At 39.0% G+C, this 17,949-nt stretch overlaps 1 protein-coding gene across 1 annotated transcript in view; it reads left to right on the top strand.

The window, feature by feature from the left end:
* The window catches only part of LOC126972416 (ubiquinone biosynthesis monooxygenase COQ6, mitochondrial), a 62,449-nt gene extending 50,772 nt beyond the window's left edge, over positions 1-11,677 (top strand). Inside the window, exons 8-9 of the mRNA XM_050819134.1 lie at positions 751-917; positions 11,553-11,677. Of these exons, the coding sequence (XP_050675091.1) occupies positions 751-917; positions 11,553-11,582 (197 nt within the window). The 3' untranslated portion in view covers positions 11,583-11,677. The remainder of the gene's footprint in view (positions 1-750; positions 918-11,552) is intronic.
* The last annotated feature ends 6,272 nt before the right edge of the window (positions 11,678-17,949 follow it).

The following is a 17,949-nucleotide window of genomic DNA, read 5'->3' as shown; positions in this document are numbered from 1 at the left end:
TTTTATCTAAAAAAAACACAAGGTTGGTTAACCCATGTAATATAAGTATGTGATAAATTCTTAGCAGCTAAGCATTTAATAAACCTACTATAGATGATCTGTCAACATATAGGTAAAGACATAACCTCATTTTTATATCTTCGATTGCTCAGCTCCTAGATTGGCAAATCTTGCAAAATTTTCAATTATGGATTATTTAAATGGTATTTTATCTTGTTATCACGTGGGCCCAGGAATGTATGGAAGCGTCAATCTCCTTTATATTTGGTAATAATTAAGTGTCCGTTTGATTATTAATTATTGTATGAAGTAGCATCGTGTCAAGCAGAACAACGACGCAAGTATAGAGGATCGAATTTAAAATATTTAAGTTTATCTTATATATTTTTATCATACTTCAGTCTTCAGATACCAAACCTCTTGTAACTCATATGTCTATTGAACCCCTACCAACCGAGAATTAAATAAATTTCAATTTATATACAAGTTTAAAAAAAAATTTTTTTCCTTCAATTGTATAATAATAATAAAATCATGCAGTATAATAATATTTTAATTGGTTGTATTTAATACCTTCTTTATTACATTATTGTTTTCTACAAACGTAAAAAAGCACGAGGAATAATTTTTTTTAATGATCTTTATTTACTTTGCCAACGCTACATAAATTCTTGGGTGCGTACTTAAGTACACACTAATTTTTTTGCATATTGTTTTCATGTGAAAGCGTATGTTGTTGTATGTCGGCAGCGCACCCCAGTTGGCTGCGGCAGTACGAGACGTCCCGGCAGCGACACAACGTGCCCACCCAGCTGGCGATTGACGTGCTCTACAGGCTGTACTCGCTGGAGCTGACCCCGCTGGTGCTGGCGAGGAGCATCGGGCTGCAGCTCACTAACGCCTTCCGACCGGTCAAGGTAGCCTGTCACTGTCATCATCACTCTATACCACATTACTGTACTGGAGCTGACCCCGCTGGTGCTGGCGAGGAGCATCGGGCTGCAGCTCACTAACGCCTTCCGACCGGTCAAGGTAGCCTGTCACTGTCATCATCACTCTATACCACATTACTGTACTGGAGCTGACCCCGCTGGTGCTGGCGAGGAGCATCGGGCTGCAGCTCACTAACGCCTTCCGACCGGTCAAGGTAGCCTGTCACTGTCATCATCACTCTATACCACATTACTGTACTGGAGCTGACCCCGCTGGTGCTGGCGAGGAGCATCGGGCTGCAGCTCACTAACGCCTTCCGACCGGTCAAGGTAGCCTGTCACTGTCATCATCACTCTATACCACATTACTGTACTGGAGCTGACCCCGCTGGTGCTGGCGAGGAGCATCGGGCTGCAGCTCACTAACGCCTTCCGACCGGTCAAGGTAGCCTGTCACTGTCATCATCACTCTATACCACATTACTGTACTGGAGCTGACCCCGCTGGTGCTGGCGAGGAGCATCGGGCTGCAGCTCACTAACGCCTTCCGACCGGTCAAGGTAGCCTGTCACTGTCATCATCACTCTATACCACATTACTGTACTGGAGCTGACCCCGCTGGTGCTGGCGAGGAGCATCGGGCTGCAGCTCACTAACGCCTTCCGACCGGTCAAGGTAGCCTGTCACTGTCATCATCACTCTATACCACATTACTGTACTGGAGCTGACCCCGCTGGTGCTGGCGAGGAGCATCGGGCTGCAGCTCACTAACGCCTTCCGACCGGTCAAGGTAGCCTGTCACTGTCATCATCACTCTATACCACATTACTGTACTGGAGCTGACCCCGCTGGTGCTGGCGAGGAGCATCGGGCTGCAGCTCACTAACGCCTTCCGACCGGTCAAGGTAGCCTGTCACTGTCATCATCACTCTATACCACATTACTGTACTGGAGCTGACCCCGCTGGTGCTGGCGAGGAGCATCGGGCTGCAGCTCACTAACGCCTTCCGACCGGTCAAGGTAGCCTGTCACTGTCATCATCACTCTATACCACATTACTGTACTGGAGCTGACCCCGCTGGTGCTGGCGAGGAGCATCGGGCTGCAGCTCACTAACGCCTTCCGACCGGTCAAGGTAGCCTGTCACTGTCATCATCACTCTATACCACATTACTGTACTGGAGCTGACCCCGCTGGTGCTGGCGAGGAGCATCGGGCTGCAGCTCACTAACGCCTTCCGACCGGTCAAGGTAGCCTGTCACTGTCATCATCACTCTATACCACATTACTGTACTGGAGCTGACCCCGCTGGTGCTGGCGAGGAGCATCGGGCTGCAGCTCACTAACGCCTTCCGACCGGTCAAGGTAGCCTGTCACTGTCATCATCACTCTATACCACATTACTGTACTGGAGCTGACCCCGCTGGTGCTGGCGAGGAGCATCGGGCTGCAGCTCACTAACGCCTTCCGACCGGTCAAGGTAGCCTGTCACTGTCATCATCACTCTATACCACATTACTGTACTGGAGCTGACCCCGCTGGTGCTGGCGAGGAGCATCGGGCTGCAGCTCACTAACGCCTTCCGACCGGTCAAGGTAGCCTGTCACTGTCATCATCACCCTATACCACATTAAACTACAATTATTAGGAGGCTCCTTTGCACAGTATGCCGGGATAATTTTCAGTACCACAACACCGCCTTTTTCTGCCGTGAAGCAGTAATGTGTAATCATTATTGTGTTTCGGCCTGAAGGGCGCTCTAGCTAGTGAAATTACTGGGCAAACGAGACTTGACATCTTATGTCTCAAGGTGACGAGACGAAATTTTGGTTTTTTCAAGTATCCTGAGCGGCACTGCATTGTAATGGGCAGGGCGTATCAATTACCATCAGCTGAACGTCCTACTCGTCTCGTCCCTTATTGTCAATTTTTTTTTAACTATATGATATGAACTAAATACTAGTAGGTATTTTTTCATTTTACAAAATTTTTTCACTGTCAAAATAAATTTAACATAATATATGAAACAAAATTTCGTAAAATTTGTTTTGCCAAATGAAATATGATTCCTCTTAAGGTGGAGGGCGACTTCTGCAGAGTATGAACAATTGGCTATTTAACAGTATCTTTAATAATATCTTTATCTTATACGTTATTGTCATCGGCGTAGATAATGGACTCAAAAACCATAAAGTTGTAAACGGATTCTATAAGCTAAAGTAACTAACTATTATGTAACTTCCCCTTCTCTCATTGCCAGCTGCGTTTTCTTGCGATTGTCACATTAATACCAATAACACAGAACATTATAACCAAAATAATAATTTTTTATAGTTCTAATGTTCTATAAAAAATAACAATAGACCCTTACTCACCAGAACTTAGAAATAAGGAAACACCTGGGATTTTTTTTATTCTTTAATCACTTACCAAAATCATTAATATGTATTTATGTCCCTAAAAGTTAATACTTTTGAAATATATTGTATATATATAACTTTTATTTTTGTATTTTTCCACATATTATTGTTGCGTAGCAACCCTTCGAAGTACTTATATGACGAGAGTTGTCAAACTTCAAGACATTGTTAATTTCAACAGCTCCGTCAGCATTACTCGTAGCTCAGCGGAAAAGTGTTAGGATCAAATCGAACAGAAAAAAAGGGATGGAAAATGTGTAAACAGGATAAAAATAGTTAAAAGAATTTTCTAGTACAATTTAAATTTAAAGATGGAATGGGAGAATCATTTTGAAAATAGAACGGATCCGGGGGTATATAAGCCGTACTAAGCGTGGCCTACGGCAGTTCTAGTTCTGACTCGAAAGTGTAAAGAAGAAGAAGAAAAGAAGAAGTAGTGAAAAGTGGAAGTGTTCCAAGAGGAAGAAGATAGAAGAGACTTAGTGTTCAGTGCGGTGTGACGCGTTGAAGGTACCGCCGCCCACAAGAGGAACAGCGGCAGGCCGGCGAAATACAAGTTCAGAAAAAGTGAACGCAAATAAAGACTCGTTCCTATAAGCGGAGTATTATTTCCAATTCCTGACCCACTCCCGTGTCAATTGGTGTCAGAAGTGGGATTGGAAAGATGCCATTAGTACCCAGGAACGAGAAGGGAGTGACCACGCGAGCGGGAGCAGCTGCAGCGGCAGAGGACGAGTCACAATAAGCATCCGGCTCTGGACTCAGTGCGACCGTGTCAGCACCGCAGGCTCCTGCCGTAGACATCAGCGCGCTCATGCAGCAGATGGCCGCCATGATGCAAGAGCAAGCGCGCCGACAGGAGGAGCAGCTGCGGGGCTTGCAAGAGGAACAAGCGCGCCAACAGGAGGAGCAAGTGTGCCGACAGGAAGAGCAAGCGCGCCGACAGGAGGAGCAGCTGCGGGGTTTGCAAGAGGAACAAGCGCGCCGACAGGAGGAGCAAGTGCGCCGACAGGAAGAGCAAGCGCGCCGACAGGAGGAGCAAGCGCGCCGCCAGGAGGAGCAGCTGCGGGGCTTGCAAGAGGAACAAGTGCGATGACAGGAGGAGCAGCTGCGAGCCTTGCAGGAAGAGCAAGCACGTCGACAGGAGGAGCAGCTGCGAGGTCTGCATGAAGGCCTCTCCAAGGAAATTTTATCAGTGGTGCAGAAAAACTCCGCCCGGATTGACGCTGTAGAAAAGGAGATCGCCCGGATTGACACTGTAGAAAAGGAGATCGCCCGGATTGACACTGTGGAAAGGAAGATGGGGGAGATGGAAGCAACTATTCATCAGCTCAATAGGAAGGTCGTGTGTGGGGGTCCTTCAGCCAACCCAGGAGTCACCTGCGGAATCACATCGACCAGAAGTTTGAAAGTACCCCCCTACGACGGCAAGTCTTCCTGGGCCGCCTTCAAGCTACAATAAGAGACGGTCAGAAGAGCAAGTGGTTGGAGTGACCAAGAAGCACACTAGCGCTCCGTGATGAAGCACTTTCCGTATTGGAAGCACTCGGCGCTGGGAAGGAGGAAGTAACCTATACGGACCTTCTTAACGCGTTGGAGGCACGTTATGGCGATAAACACCTTGAGCATGTGTATCGGGCGCAGCTTAAGGACCGCAGTCAAAGGGCCAACGAAACTCTGCAGCAGTGGTCCGTCGAAGCTGAGAAGCTAGTGCGTAAAGCATATCAGTCGTCGCCAACTGAATAGAAGAAATGTTGCTCCAAAAGTTCATCGATGGAATTCGGGACGCCGAAGTAAGAGCAGCCGTACGACTGAGTCATCATACTAGCTTGAAGGAAGCGGTGGCACATGCGTTGGAAGTGGAAGCAGTTCGCCACGATTCTCGGGCGTTGAGACTCCGCAAAATTGTACCAGCAGATTCCAGCCGAAGGCAAGCATATAGCCCAGTATGCTATGGGTGTGGGGAGCGAGGACACATTAGGAGCACTTGCCCCAAGCGTGAGAGCATAACACAAGGTAGGAAGGATGCGGCGGTCTCAACATCACCGCTGGAACAGCAGGAAAACTAGAAAAGGCCAGGGCAGTGGGGTGGGCGCTGGCTGGTAGAAGCAAAGCCCCAAGGATCTTCGTTAAGCAGACATGTGACGGAAACACTTTAGTTATAGAGGAAATGATAAATGGAAAATCTTGCCGTTTCACTTTGGATACGGGAGCCTCACGTACAGTCGTTAGCCAAAGAAGACTAGAGAGCATCGGAAGACGACATATGCAAGAAAATGCAAACTTAACACTCACAACAGCTACCGGCCAGCGCATACCAGTCCAGGGAGAGAAGATCGTGGCCGTGAAAATCGGTAATACATTGTACTGGCAAAAAGTGGTAATCGCAGATATCACAGATGACTGCATCATTGGGTTGGATTTTCTTCGAAATCATCAGTGTACGATTAACATGAAACATGGTGTATTGAAGCATGGATGTGAAGAAATTCCAATAAAAGGAGGACATTTTGGGAAAGTGTTGTGCTTACGAGACACTACTTTAAATCCGAGATCGCAGACCCTAGTCCCGGTAGTCCTGCCAAGAGATGACAGAGGAAGACCTTGTAAATGCGCTTTAATAGAAAGAGAGACATCGGACACGACATGGATCCCAGCCAGGACTGTTGTGGGAAACTCCCAAATTGCGATGGTTCCCGTGTTTAATCCTCATGAGGACAAGCAAATCATTAGGAAAGGAACAGTGATAGAAGGTTGTGAGGAGATAGCTTGGTTAAGAAAGTGTGAAGAAGGGAGGAAGACCGTAGCTGCAAGCCAGGATGTGAACATATAGAAACTTCTGGATGGCTGTAAGGACAATCTTACCAAGGTACAGTTAATAAAAGCTAGAAATTTCCTGCTACGCTACGCCGGGATGTTCTCGAAGAACGACGGGGACATCGGAAGAACTGGTTTGGTGAAACACAAGATCGACACAGGAGACACTGTTCCGATAAGGCAAAGACCAAGACGTATTCCGTTTGCACGTGAACAAGAAGTGGAAGACATGATTCGGGATATGAAAGAAAATGGTGTGATAGAACCGTCATCGAGTCCATGGTGTTCTCCAGTGGTTCTGGTGAAGAAGAAGGATGGATCAACTAGATTTTGTGTGGACTATCGGCGTTTGAACGATGTAACTAAGAAATACAGTTATCCATTGCCATGAATCGATGACACATTAGATTCACTTTGTGGCATGACGTGGTTCTCTACTCTTGATTTGAAAAGTGGCTACTGGCAAGTCGATCTGGACCCTAAAGACAAGGAGAAGACGGCTTTTTCAACCGGAAAAGGGTTATGGCAGTTCAAAACAATGCCCTTCGGATTATGCAACGCCCCAGCTACTTTCGAAAGGTTGATGGAGCATGTGCTGGCAGGTATGTTGGGAGAAACCTGCCTTGTCTACTTGGATGACATAATCATTATGGGACGAAGTTTTGAAGATCATCTTAAGAAGCTCGAAAAAGTCTTCACAAAACTGCAGGGTGCCAACTTGAAGTTGAGTCCAAAGAAATGTTCCTTCTTTCAACGTCAGGTGAATTACTTGGGGCACGTTACCTCGGAGCAAGGCAGTGCGACGGATCCTGCCAAGATAAGTGCTGTCAAAGACTGGCCGACGCCGACAGAAAAGACACATGTGAGAGCATTTCTAGGACTATGCTCTTATTATCGACGCTTTGTGAAAGGGTTTTCCGATGTTGCTAAGCCCTTACATCGACTGACGGAGGAGAAAAGAGCCTTTGCCTGGGATGAAGAATGAGAACAAGCTTTCTTAGAGTTGAAGAAAAGACTATGTGAATCACCTATCCTCGGATATCCTGACACAGAGGGAAGATTCATAGTGGATGCTGATGCTAGCAACACCGGAATTGGTGGAGTACTATCTCAGAAGAGAGGAGATCAAGAAGTTGTAATTGCATACTTTAGCAAATCTTTATCAAAGCCGGAGAGAAACTACTGTGTAACTCGTAGGGAGTTACTGGCCGTGGTGAAGACATTACAACATTTCAAAAAGTACTTGTTGGGTCGCAAATTCCTCGTAAGGACTGATCATGCCGCCTTGAAGTGGTTACTAGAATTCAAGAATCCGGAAGGACAAGTGGCCAGATGGATTGAGCAACTTCAAAAGTATGACTTTGAAATCGAGCATCGAGGAGGAAAAAGTCATGAAAATGCAGATGCGTTATCTAGAAGACCTTGTCCGATGGAATGCAAACATTGCATTCGTCAGGAGGAGAAAGAGAATTTTATGATCCGGCTGATCAGAACAGATTCGATCGACGAGAACTGGAGCGACGATGCAATGAGGAGAGCTCAGGAAAATGATAAGGATCTTCAACCACTTTTACATTGGCTAGCAAGTGGATCACTTAAACCAAAATGGTCTGAAGTGGCTAGACACAGTACGGCTACCAAGAGTCTCTGGGCACAATGGAACAGTTTGGTGATGCATGACGGGTTGCTCTGCCGTAAATGGGAAACCCCGCAAGGAAAAGATTGCCATCTGCAACTGGTCGTTCCCAGGGAGAAGGTGAACGAGGTCCTGAGAGCTTATCACGATGTTTCTTCAGGTGGACATTTGGGAATAAGAAGAACTCTCACAAAAATTAAAGAACGATTTTACTGGTTGCATTGCCGTGATGATGTGGAAGACTGGTGCCGAAAATGCAAGAGTTGTGCAGCTGTCAAAGGACCTCAGACCCGGAGCAGAGGAGCTATGAAGTTGTACAATGTTGGGGCTCCGTGGGAAAGAGTAGCTCTGGATATGGCCGGACCGTTCCCAGTCACCAAATCTGGAAACCGTTACATAATGGTGGTGATGGATTATTTCACGAAGTGGCCGGAAACATTTGCCCTACCGAATCAAGAAGCAGTTACCGTTGAGACGAAGCTGGTGAATGAAGTTTTCTGCAGATTCGGTGTGCCTTTGGAGTTGCACAGTGACCAAGGGCGGAACTTCGAATCACAAGTATTTCAAGAAGTTTGCAAGATCTTGGGAATCCATAAGACCAGAACTACGCCATATCATCCACAGTCGGATGGGATGGTGGAGAGGTTTAACCAAACATTGGAGCGACATCTGGCAAAAGTAGTGGACAGTCATCAGGATAACTGGGATGAGTACATTCCATTGTTTCTTATGTCGTATAGAAGCGCAATACACGAGACGACAACGGTGACTCCTGCGTACGCCAATTTTGGAAGGGAATTGAAATTGCCAGCTGATTTACTCTCAGGCTGTCCACCGGATACTCCGAAAAGTATAGCAGAATATGTGGATGAGTTACGGAAAAAGATGGTTGACATCTACGAGGAAATTAGAACAACTGGGCTTAAGGCAAGTGAACGGATGAAGACCCGCTACGATCGAAGAGCTAATATTCCTAGTTTTGAAGAGGGAACCCTGATTTGGTTACACAAACCTGTAAGGCGAAAGGGGAAGTCTCCGAAGCTCCAACCAAGTTGGGAGGGACCATACAAAGTAATCACAAGGATAAATGATGTGACTCTCAGGATCCAGCGTACCCCTCGAAGTCCCCCGAAAATCGTACATGTCGATCGGGTGGCTAAGTACTACGGAAGCAACGATGATCGAAGGGACGATCATGTCTTGGGAGGGGGCAGTGTTGCGTAGCAACCCTTCGAAGTACTTATATGACGAGAGTTGTCAAACTTCAAGACATTGTTAATTTCAACAGCTCCGTCAGCATTACTCGTAGCTCAGCGGAAAAGTGTTTTGTGAAGTTAAAGGAAATTTCTAGTAAGTTCAGGATCAAATCGAACAGAAAAAAAGGGATGGAAAATGTGTAAGCAGGATAAAAATAGTTAAAAGAATTTTCTAGTACAATTTAAATTTAAAGATGGAATGGGAGAATCATTTTGAAAATAGAACGGATCCGGGGGTATATAAGCCGTACTAAGCGTGGCCTACGGCAGTTCTAGTTCTGACTCGAAAGTGTAAAGAAGAAGAAGAAGAAAAGAAGAAGTTGTGAAAAGTGGAAGTGTTCCAAGAGGAAGAAGATAGAAGAGACTTAGTGTTTAGTGCGGTGTGACGCGTTGAAGGTACCGCCGCCCACAAGAGGAACAGCGGCAGGCCGGCGAAATACAAGTTCAGAAAAAGTGAACGCAAATAAAGACTCGTTCCTATAAGTGGAGTATTATTTCCAATCAATGACCCACTCCCGTGTCATTATTATATGAAACTCTTTACAGTTTCTTTTATTTATTATTATATGAAATTCCTTATTGTATTCGGAGAAGGGCGTTGTTAGCTGCGCTGCAGTTTATACTTTTGCAGCTATCATCGTTTTTACTTGTTTGTATTATCTTTGTTAAATTGTTCCAAATAAAAAATTAAAAAAAATCATATAGTCTATATACAATATACTAATCTATACAATATTATTACAACAATTATTTAGCTAAATATGGACTGCATTCTGGGAGTATGTTTCAGCTAAAACCTTCTCAACTCTTGTCTATGGTCCAGCGCAGCCCCAGTCCTATATTACCCTAGAGTCTAAATTTCGTGTTCGAATTGCTTTAGCGGCAGAATCTTGCGGTAATTCATCTGTAATTCAAACATGGTTATTATTTTTTGGATTTTGTTGACCCATTGCCATTTTTGTCTTTTAATTTTTATAGATTTTTTACTTATCCTCAAGGAAGCTTTTGTTCAAATAAATCATAAATCTGTATTTTATCAAGTTAACCGGTTATCTTTTTGTACTATCAACAATCTAGAATGGGGATTGTGGGACCCACAAACATAAACAAGAACATACATTTCCTAAATATCTGTTATCATTTTATTGGGCACTGACTGTCCACAAATTATTGTGTTTTTCGTGCAAATATGTTTTTATGTTTTTTAAAGAATTATCATCAATGTGTCATGAATCAATGTTGTCGATGGTACATCATGATAAGCTGAATACAAATTTTTAACTTTTGAAATAAATTACTGTAGGCCGCTACCAATAATTGATACACAAGTATCTATACATCTTTCTCTATTCTTCTCCTTATTGCCGTTGTATGAGGCATGTAGATTGTAGACGCACATAATAAATCTTATTACTATTTGTGATAGTATTCGTTAGGTTCGGAACCCAAGCCAAAGAAAGTCTACTTTAATGAAACGTTTCGTTTTGTACAGACACACGGGCCGATAACATAATCTTTGTAATACGTTTCCGATTGTCTTCCATGTAGGTACGGAATCCTCGGAATTTTGAATTGGCCCTTCAAAATAACCTTATAATCCTATTAATATTATTAATGTGAAAGTTTGTATGTCTGGATGTATGTTTGAACTTCTTTAACGCAAACACTACTGAATGGATTTTGATGAAACTTTGCAATGATATAGCTTACACACCAGAATAAACTAAAGGGTATAATTTTTTTTTAAATATTGTGTGAATTATCTATACATTGAAATAAAATTGGAGTGTCTGTTTGTAATATTGAAATAACCGTTTTTTACTAAATGTATATTATGAATACATAAATACGTACCGTATATGCACTAAAATAACATTTTTTACAATTTTTGTCTGTCTGCCTGTCTGTCTGTCTGTTTGTTCCGTCTAATCCGGCGACTTTTATTGGCAGGTAGCTGATGTAATAAGGAGTAACTTAGGCTACGTTTATTTTAGAAAAATAAAGCAATGTCCAAGAAACGGTCTAACTCTAAAAATAATTTAAATGGCAAAATAACGTTTGCCGGGTCAGCTAGTTTTACACTAAATCTTAAATTTACATTGAAATACAATTACTTTCTATACCTACACAATATATAGGTATCATTCTTAGTCTAATAGCATAACAGCAAAAGTGTACTTAGAGACAATGTAAGTATACTTTTCTCTTTAGCCGTTTGTTAACTGTCACTGTCCGAATCAAACCTGAAATGAATATATGTTTTACATTGCCCCTTAATGAAGAAGAATAATTTAAATAAATGGAATAAATGTGGCCAATGTATTATTATTTTTATGGTATAATTTGTGGCATGTTCCATATTTCGGCTTTGTTTATATAAGACGTGATTTGTCTGTATGTATAGAATGTCATTGTTGAAATATTATTAGATTTGTAGAGAGCCGATTAGTGTGTGTCATATAATGTTATAAAACTATTGTTATTGTTTCAGAAATTGATAATGTCACATGCCACTACATGAGCTGGTGTCGAAGCAAGCCTACCTTATTTATGTTAACTGTAAATTATTGTTTTAGTTGCTCGAGTTGTTTTAGTTAATAAATTGTATAAATTATTGTTTATTCTATTTATATCCTGAATCTCAACAATAATGATCTTGACTCCTGCCGCCTTCCATGTTGATATGTAACAATTAAAAATCTTGCACATTAGCATTATTTTATTTTAGAATGTGTGATAGCCATCTAATGAGATGCCAGCTTTTGAACTGTTTGTCGCAAACTTGACATTGTGACAAACATTAAAATGCGTTACGCGAAAGAGATGCAAGATCAATAGTTTTCTCCCGTTCTATCTCAGCCTAAGAGCTCAATCACACGTGGACGATTCGTGATAAGTCACGTAAAAAAACCCAATTGTAATAAATTACAATTGGGTTTTTTTACGGAAGCAATGCTTTTAAATGCCCATGTTCACAAGCTTCACGGATTTAAAAAAATGTCAGACATTTCGTCATTTCATTTATTATGTACTGCATCGTCTTAAAATTATAATATCGTGTTTTTTGAAAAATCGTCAATGCGCCCTTGCTCGCTTGTTCCTTCTATCTGAAGGGAAGTTACCGACGCTACTTCTGTAGTTTTAATATTATAAGCCCTGGAAATATGAGCCTACAAAGGTCATGAAACATCGGGTTGAATGTATAATTTTACAAATGTATATTTAACGCAGAAAAGGTTTAAAAAGCATTTTATTTAAATGAATCTGTTGACACTCGTTAATTAAAGAAAATACCAGTCCAGGATTACTTTTTCTGGCGATGTACCATAACAAATATAAGTAAATAAGGTAAAAGCAGGACCGTCGCGCCATGTGTTGACCACGTGTGTCAAAAATCTAACGGTCAAGTGTGAGTCAGCGTCACGAAGGCTTCCCACAATCGTCGGCCATCGTTCAAGATATATTAAACACTGGAAAATTGCATGTACTTCTGGCCATAACGAATACGCCATCTTGATTTGTATTGAAAATACCAGCTGACCCAGCAAACGTCGTATTGCCATATAAAGTATAAAAAAAATTGTAAGTGGGTTTATTTTTTTTTTCCGATTTTCAGACCTGCCAAATATATCGTACTACCATAATTATATTCGATGATTCCCTATTGCGGACCTGTGGATGGAACACAATAATAATATAAAAATCGCGATAAAAAAATAGGTGTTGATTGCAGACGGGTGAAAATTACAAGTTGTATGTATTTTTTAATGTTCAACTTGACTTATGACTTCTAAAGGCTATGGCGCGGCGTGGAAGATGTAGTTGTTAGTGTCTACGTTCCATCGCGGCTACTTGATTACAAAGAATGTTCAGAAATGAAGTTATAGACGCACAAGTAACAAGGGTATCGAAATTTTACACAGCAATTTTCCCCAATATTCAGGGTTGTCGAGGGTGATAGCTATGACACGCAACATGTCTATGGAAATCGAGCTGTAAATGACAGATTCTAAGACCCTACTAAATATATCGTACATAAAAAAAAAATTAGGAGTGGGTGACCCTTATCCTTTAGAGGTATGGAAAATAGATGTTGGCCGATTCTCATAGCTACCCGATGCACAAACAAATTTTCAAACAAATTGGGTCAGTCGTATCGGAGGAGTTAGGTTACAAACACCGGGACACGAGAATTCTATATTTAAGATAACATCTTATAAATTAGCATTGAATGATAAGTAGACCGATTGTACTTGTAATTTGTGTAATTTCTATTTTGAGTTCATAAGTTTAAAGATATCGATTGAATTTAAAGTTGTTTTTCGAAGCTACAAACGTTTCAAATACAATTTAAACAATAATTATAATAATGAAGAGTTCACATTGGATCATGGATGAGTGACATCTACTGGTGACTTGAGACATGAAAGTACACAATGTACTAACACATCATAATATTATTAGTAAGGATCGTGAAATCGAAGTTTTTATGCAACATCATACATATGCATGAAAAATCGACAAAGTGGTTGCAATTTGCGTCTTTACCGCTAGAGGGCGGTAATAATGAAAATATGTATATCATAGGTAATTTTAATAACAAAAGTCAAAACCATTTTTTATTAAAAACTACGCGTACCTAGGTTATGTAGCTACAATAGGAAAAGTAATTAAAGTATTCTGAAGATAATAAAAAAGCGGGCTCTATATGTAATTTTTCAAGAGTTTATTTTAAATCATATCAATATAAAATTATTTTGTAGAAAATATAAGATAAATTAATTAAATTAAAATGATGATGTACAAATATGCAATAGGTACATAAATTTTATTACATAATTTCATATTATTTGGTACTTGTACAAACCTACCTAGTGTGATACAAACTAAAATACCTACCTATTATTTTGACCAAATGGTCCCGAAAACTATACGCGAAACACCAATGATATTTAAAAGTATAGATAGGTTACCTAGACTAAATTCGATGTTTAAAAATAATTCACTTAGGCACACATTAATCATTTAACATTTCAATAGCACACTACATTACGATTATATCTGAAAGAAGCATAGCATGATACAACTATCGCAAGCGAGAAAGAGATAAATCTAACTTGCTGATTGAGTCTTCGTTTAAGCTGAAACAACATAGAGTAATAATTTATGAGATATGACTTTTACCCGTACACTATGATTTATGTCTAAAATACGATTCACTAATGAGTTCATGTAGTAAAAGTTATAAAGTAGTAAAATTGCATTGAAATTCGGTAGATAATGTGTCATTGATTTTATAAAAAAATAATTTATAATTTAATATTTTAATTAATAATTTAATATTGATCATATAATAATTATAAACTATAATTAAACATATCATATTAATAATTTAATATTGATGATATAGCCACATTGGTGATATTAATTATTTATGTATAAAATAATAAAAAAAAACATAACCGAAAGGTATCTACAGTAAGGGTCCCATTTTTACAATTTTACTAACAACGGCTCCCAAAAAGTTTTAAGATTACAATTATTATTCTTTGTATCTTATATTATTTATGAATGTTTTTTATTGAGGGTTTATTACAATAAGGTAATGGGAGAAGAAGAAAATGATCCATTGATTCTTCTGCAGTTAGCAAGGGATATACTGAAAAAACTCCTACGTAAACAAATAGCACTCACTGTATACATCCGCTACCTACCCTAAAACTTGTTTTAGTAGTTTGATAGTTCAGCTACCTATATACGCACTTATTTATTTATTTATTTATTACACTTTTTTGACACCACATTAACAAAATATAACTTAATTACTAACATACATAATTACATGATATGGTGCAAATGGCGGCCTTATCACTATATAGTGATCTCTTCCAGGCAACCATTTGTAATACAATTAAAGAGAAAGGCAGAACATTAAAAGGGTAAGAAGTGTCAAAAATATAGACACACATAATATATACTATACTAAAATATAGATACGTTTATAAGAAAGTAAAATATGTAAAAAGTAGGAACAATAATTAACATTTCAGAATTGTTGAATTATATTGGTGGATACATACAGATAGATTCTATCAAATAGAGGACAGATAATGTTTTTTTCTCTCAGACACTAGAATTGCATGAATATTATTACAATCAAATGAAGCAAGCATATCAGTGTAGCTAGAAGGCACACTCTGAGCATTTATATGTAAAACATTGAAATTATTAACACAATCTATAAAAGCTTTCTCAAGTTCACTACGAAGAGAGAAGGTAGGTGAGATGCTGTAGTAGCTTTCATCAGCGCAGCTTTGGCTGCTTGAGGAATTCAAGGACAAAAAATCAACTTCACTGCTATCACTAGTATCTGCCATTACCAGCTACAATTTATCAAGATTAAAAAGTACAGAACAAATAAATAATAATTAATAAGTAGATATGTTACAATAATACTTAGATCAATTATAACTAAACTAACTAACTAAACAATAATACTTAGATTAATTATAACAAATGTTATGTATCTAAATCCAACGAAAAATATATGTATATATTATATTGCGTTTTCAAGTTATATTAATGTGTTTGAAATTAATATATTAGTGGTTTTATTCAAAAAAACTGTATCCTGTTAACGCCAGTCTCACATGAATTAATTGAACAGAAATTACTAGCGCAAATTATTACAACTAATCAAATTAACAATAACATTATAAAATTTATAGATTATGTTGCTATATAATGATATGCAATGTTACACCAAGAGTATTTTGAATATCAAATTGATATTATTTTACAATGAAATGTATAGTAAAATGATGATACAGTTACAGAACCGACTTACAAACATTGTCAATGTATTAGTATTATTATGTTTTATAATTACAATGTTACACCAAGAGTATTAGAATATCAAATGTATATAATTTTACAATGAAATGTATAGTAAATATAAATGAAGATACAAAACAGACTTACAAAGATTGTCAATTTATGCATATGTTTTATGAATAGAAGTTATTAAATTGGATTAACTGATATATTATGAACCAAACAATTAGAAACTATAAATAAAGTTTAATGCAGTTTATTGTTCACCAAAAAGTAGTATAAAGTAAGTATATAGTTTAACTCTAAACTTAATATTTGATTTTAAGTTTATTAAATATATAGTTAATTAAATTTCTTGTAGGTAAATAGTGACACAAAAATGTAAACAATATTACCTAATATTATATTATGTTGACTAGGCACATATAATCAAGTAATGCTTACATATTGTACAAATTTTATCATATACTACTTTAAAGTACAAACTTATTTCAAGATTCACAGTTTCAGTTTCAGTTCTATCAAATAAGTGAAGTCTAAGTTAGAAATTAGATATCAATTTAACATTGAATAAATTGAGATTAGTATTATAAACAAGAGTCCAGTGTTTAATAATAACAAATAGTTTGTTACAAAATGTTGCTAGCCTTATAAAGTAGACATACAAGTTGAGGAGTAGGGAGACATTAAACAAAATAGAATTAGATGGAGATTGATACTTAGATTTAACAAATTCCTAGCCATACATACTGCAAATCATTATAGAAACACTAGATCAAGGAGTTTAATTCAAGTAATTTAAATGAAAAAGAACTTAGGATTTGATTTGTGTAATTATTACTTTAGTTTAGTTTATGCTTATTTACTTATTCCTGTTAGTTCTCTTTGGCCTGGTGTTACCTGCAGCCTCCTGCTTCTGATCAGCACCACACTCTCCAGCTCTCAATTGTTCGTGCGTTGTGTCGGTGGTAATAGCATCTAATTCAGCGACAGAATTCACACTGTGTTTCGATCCCTTTGAATCAAGTATGAAAATAGTACCATTACTTGTCCAGGTTTTGTTCACCCCAAATTTTCGACGGGCAGTCATAAAAGTCTCATGTCTAGATTTGGTAAGAAACTCAGACAGAGTAATTCCAGACCCTTTTAGGGCAGTTTTACTAAACCATATTGATTTTTTTAAATCCACGTCTTCAAATTTTACAAGTATGGGCCGAGGCTTATCACTTTTATTTTTACCAACACGGTGTGACCTACTAATGGAAGTCACATCCAGCTTGGGGGTTTTAAGATGTTGGGTTAGGTTCTTAACGACAGCTGCCGATGTTTCCTCTTTACTATGCTCTGGTATTCCGTGCACCAGTAGCATTTTACGTCTGGACCTCATCTCCGCTTGGTCAGATATTTTCTGAAGTAATTCTACTTGCCTGTGAAGCGTCGACAGTGACGCAATTACAAATGACCGAAAAGCGTAAAAGTCCCCGACTACGTCGTTGACGTTTGAATTATTATTTGAAGCAGCTGCTGTGTTTTTAATGTTTTGGAGGTTATTCTCGAACTGCTCGAATCTTGTGGCGAAAGCTGTGGTCATATCGACCAACGATTTTTGAAGTGAATCAATAGACATTGATACAACTACTGCACCGGCCCAAACAAATTTGAGAAACACGAAAGGAATATAACTGGTCAGTTAACAGGATGTATAGCAATTATTGAAGCATTATCAGATGCCTCAACAACACTAAAAAAAAATCTAGTTTATTTAATGAGGGTAGAAAAAAAATATTTTAAATACGTATGAACTTCTTTGCACTGAATTTAATCAAATTATATTTTCTTTCACTTTGATAATACTTGTACAAGTTAATCAATATTATAATTTTATTTAACAAACGTTATTATTGTAAATAATGAACTTTTAAAATTAAATAGACATAAAAACTTCGGCGGCACACGCGCGCTTGTTGAGAGATTCTGACACCCACCTTGTTTATTAAAAATTATTACATTCACTGCAACAATGACTTTTTTACATCATTTCCTAAAATATTCTA

This window comes from Leptidea sinapis, chromosome 26 (assembly GCF_905404315.1).
Source record: "Leptidea sinapis chromosome 26, ilLepSina1.1, whole genome shotgun sequence".
In the NCBI taxonomy this organism is placed as follows: Eukaryota; Metazoa; Arthropoda; class Insecta; order Lepidoptera; family Pieridae; genus Leptidea; species Leptidea sinapis.
This window is presented reverse-complemented; position numbering and strand designations above follow the sequence as displayed.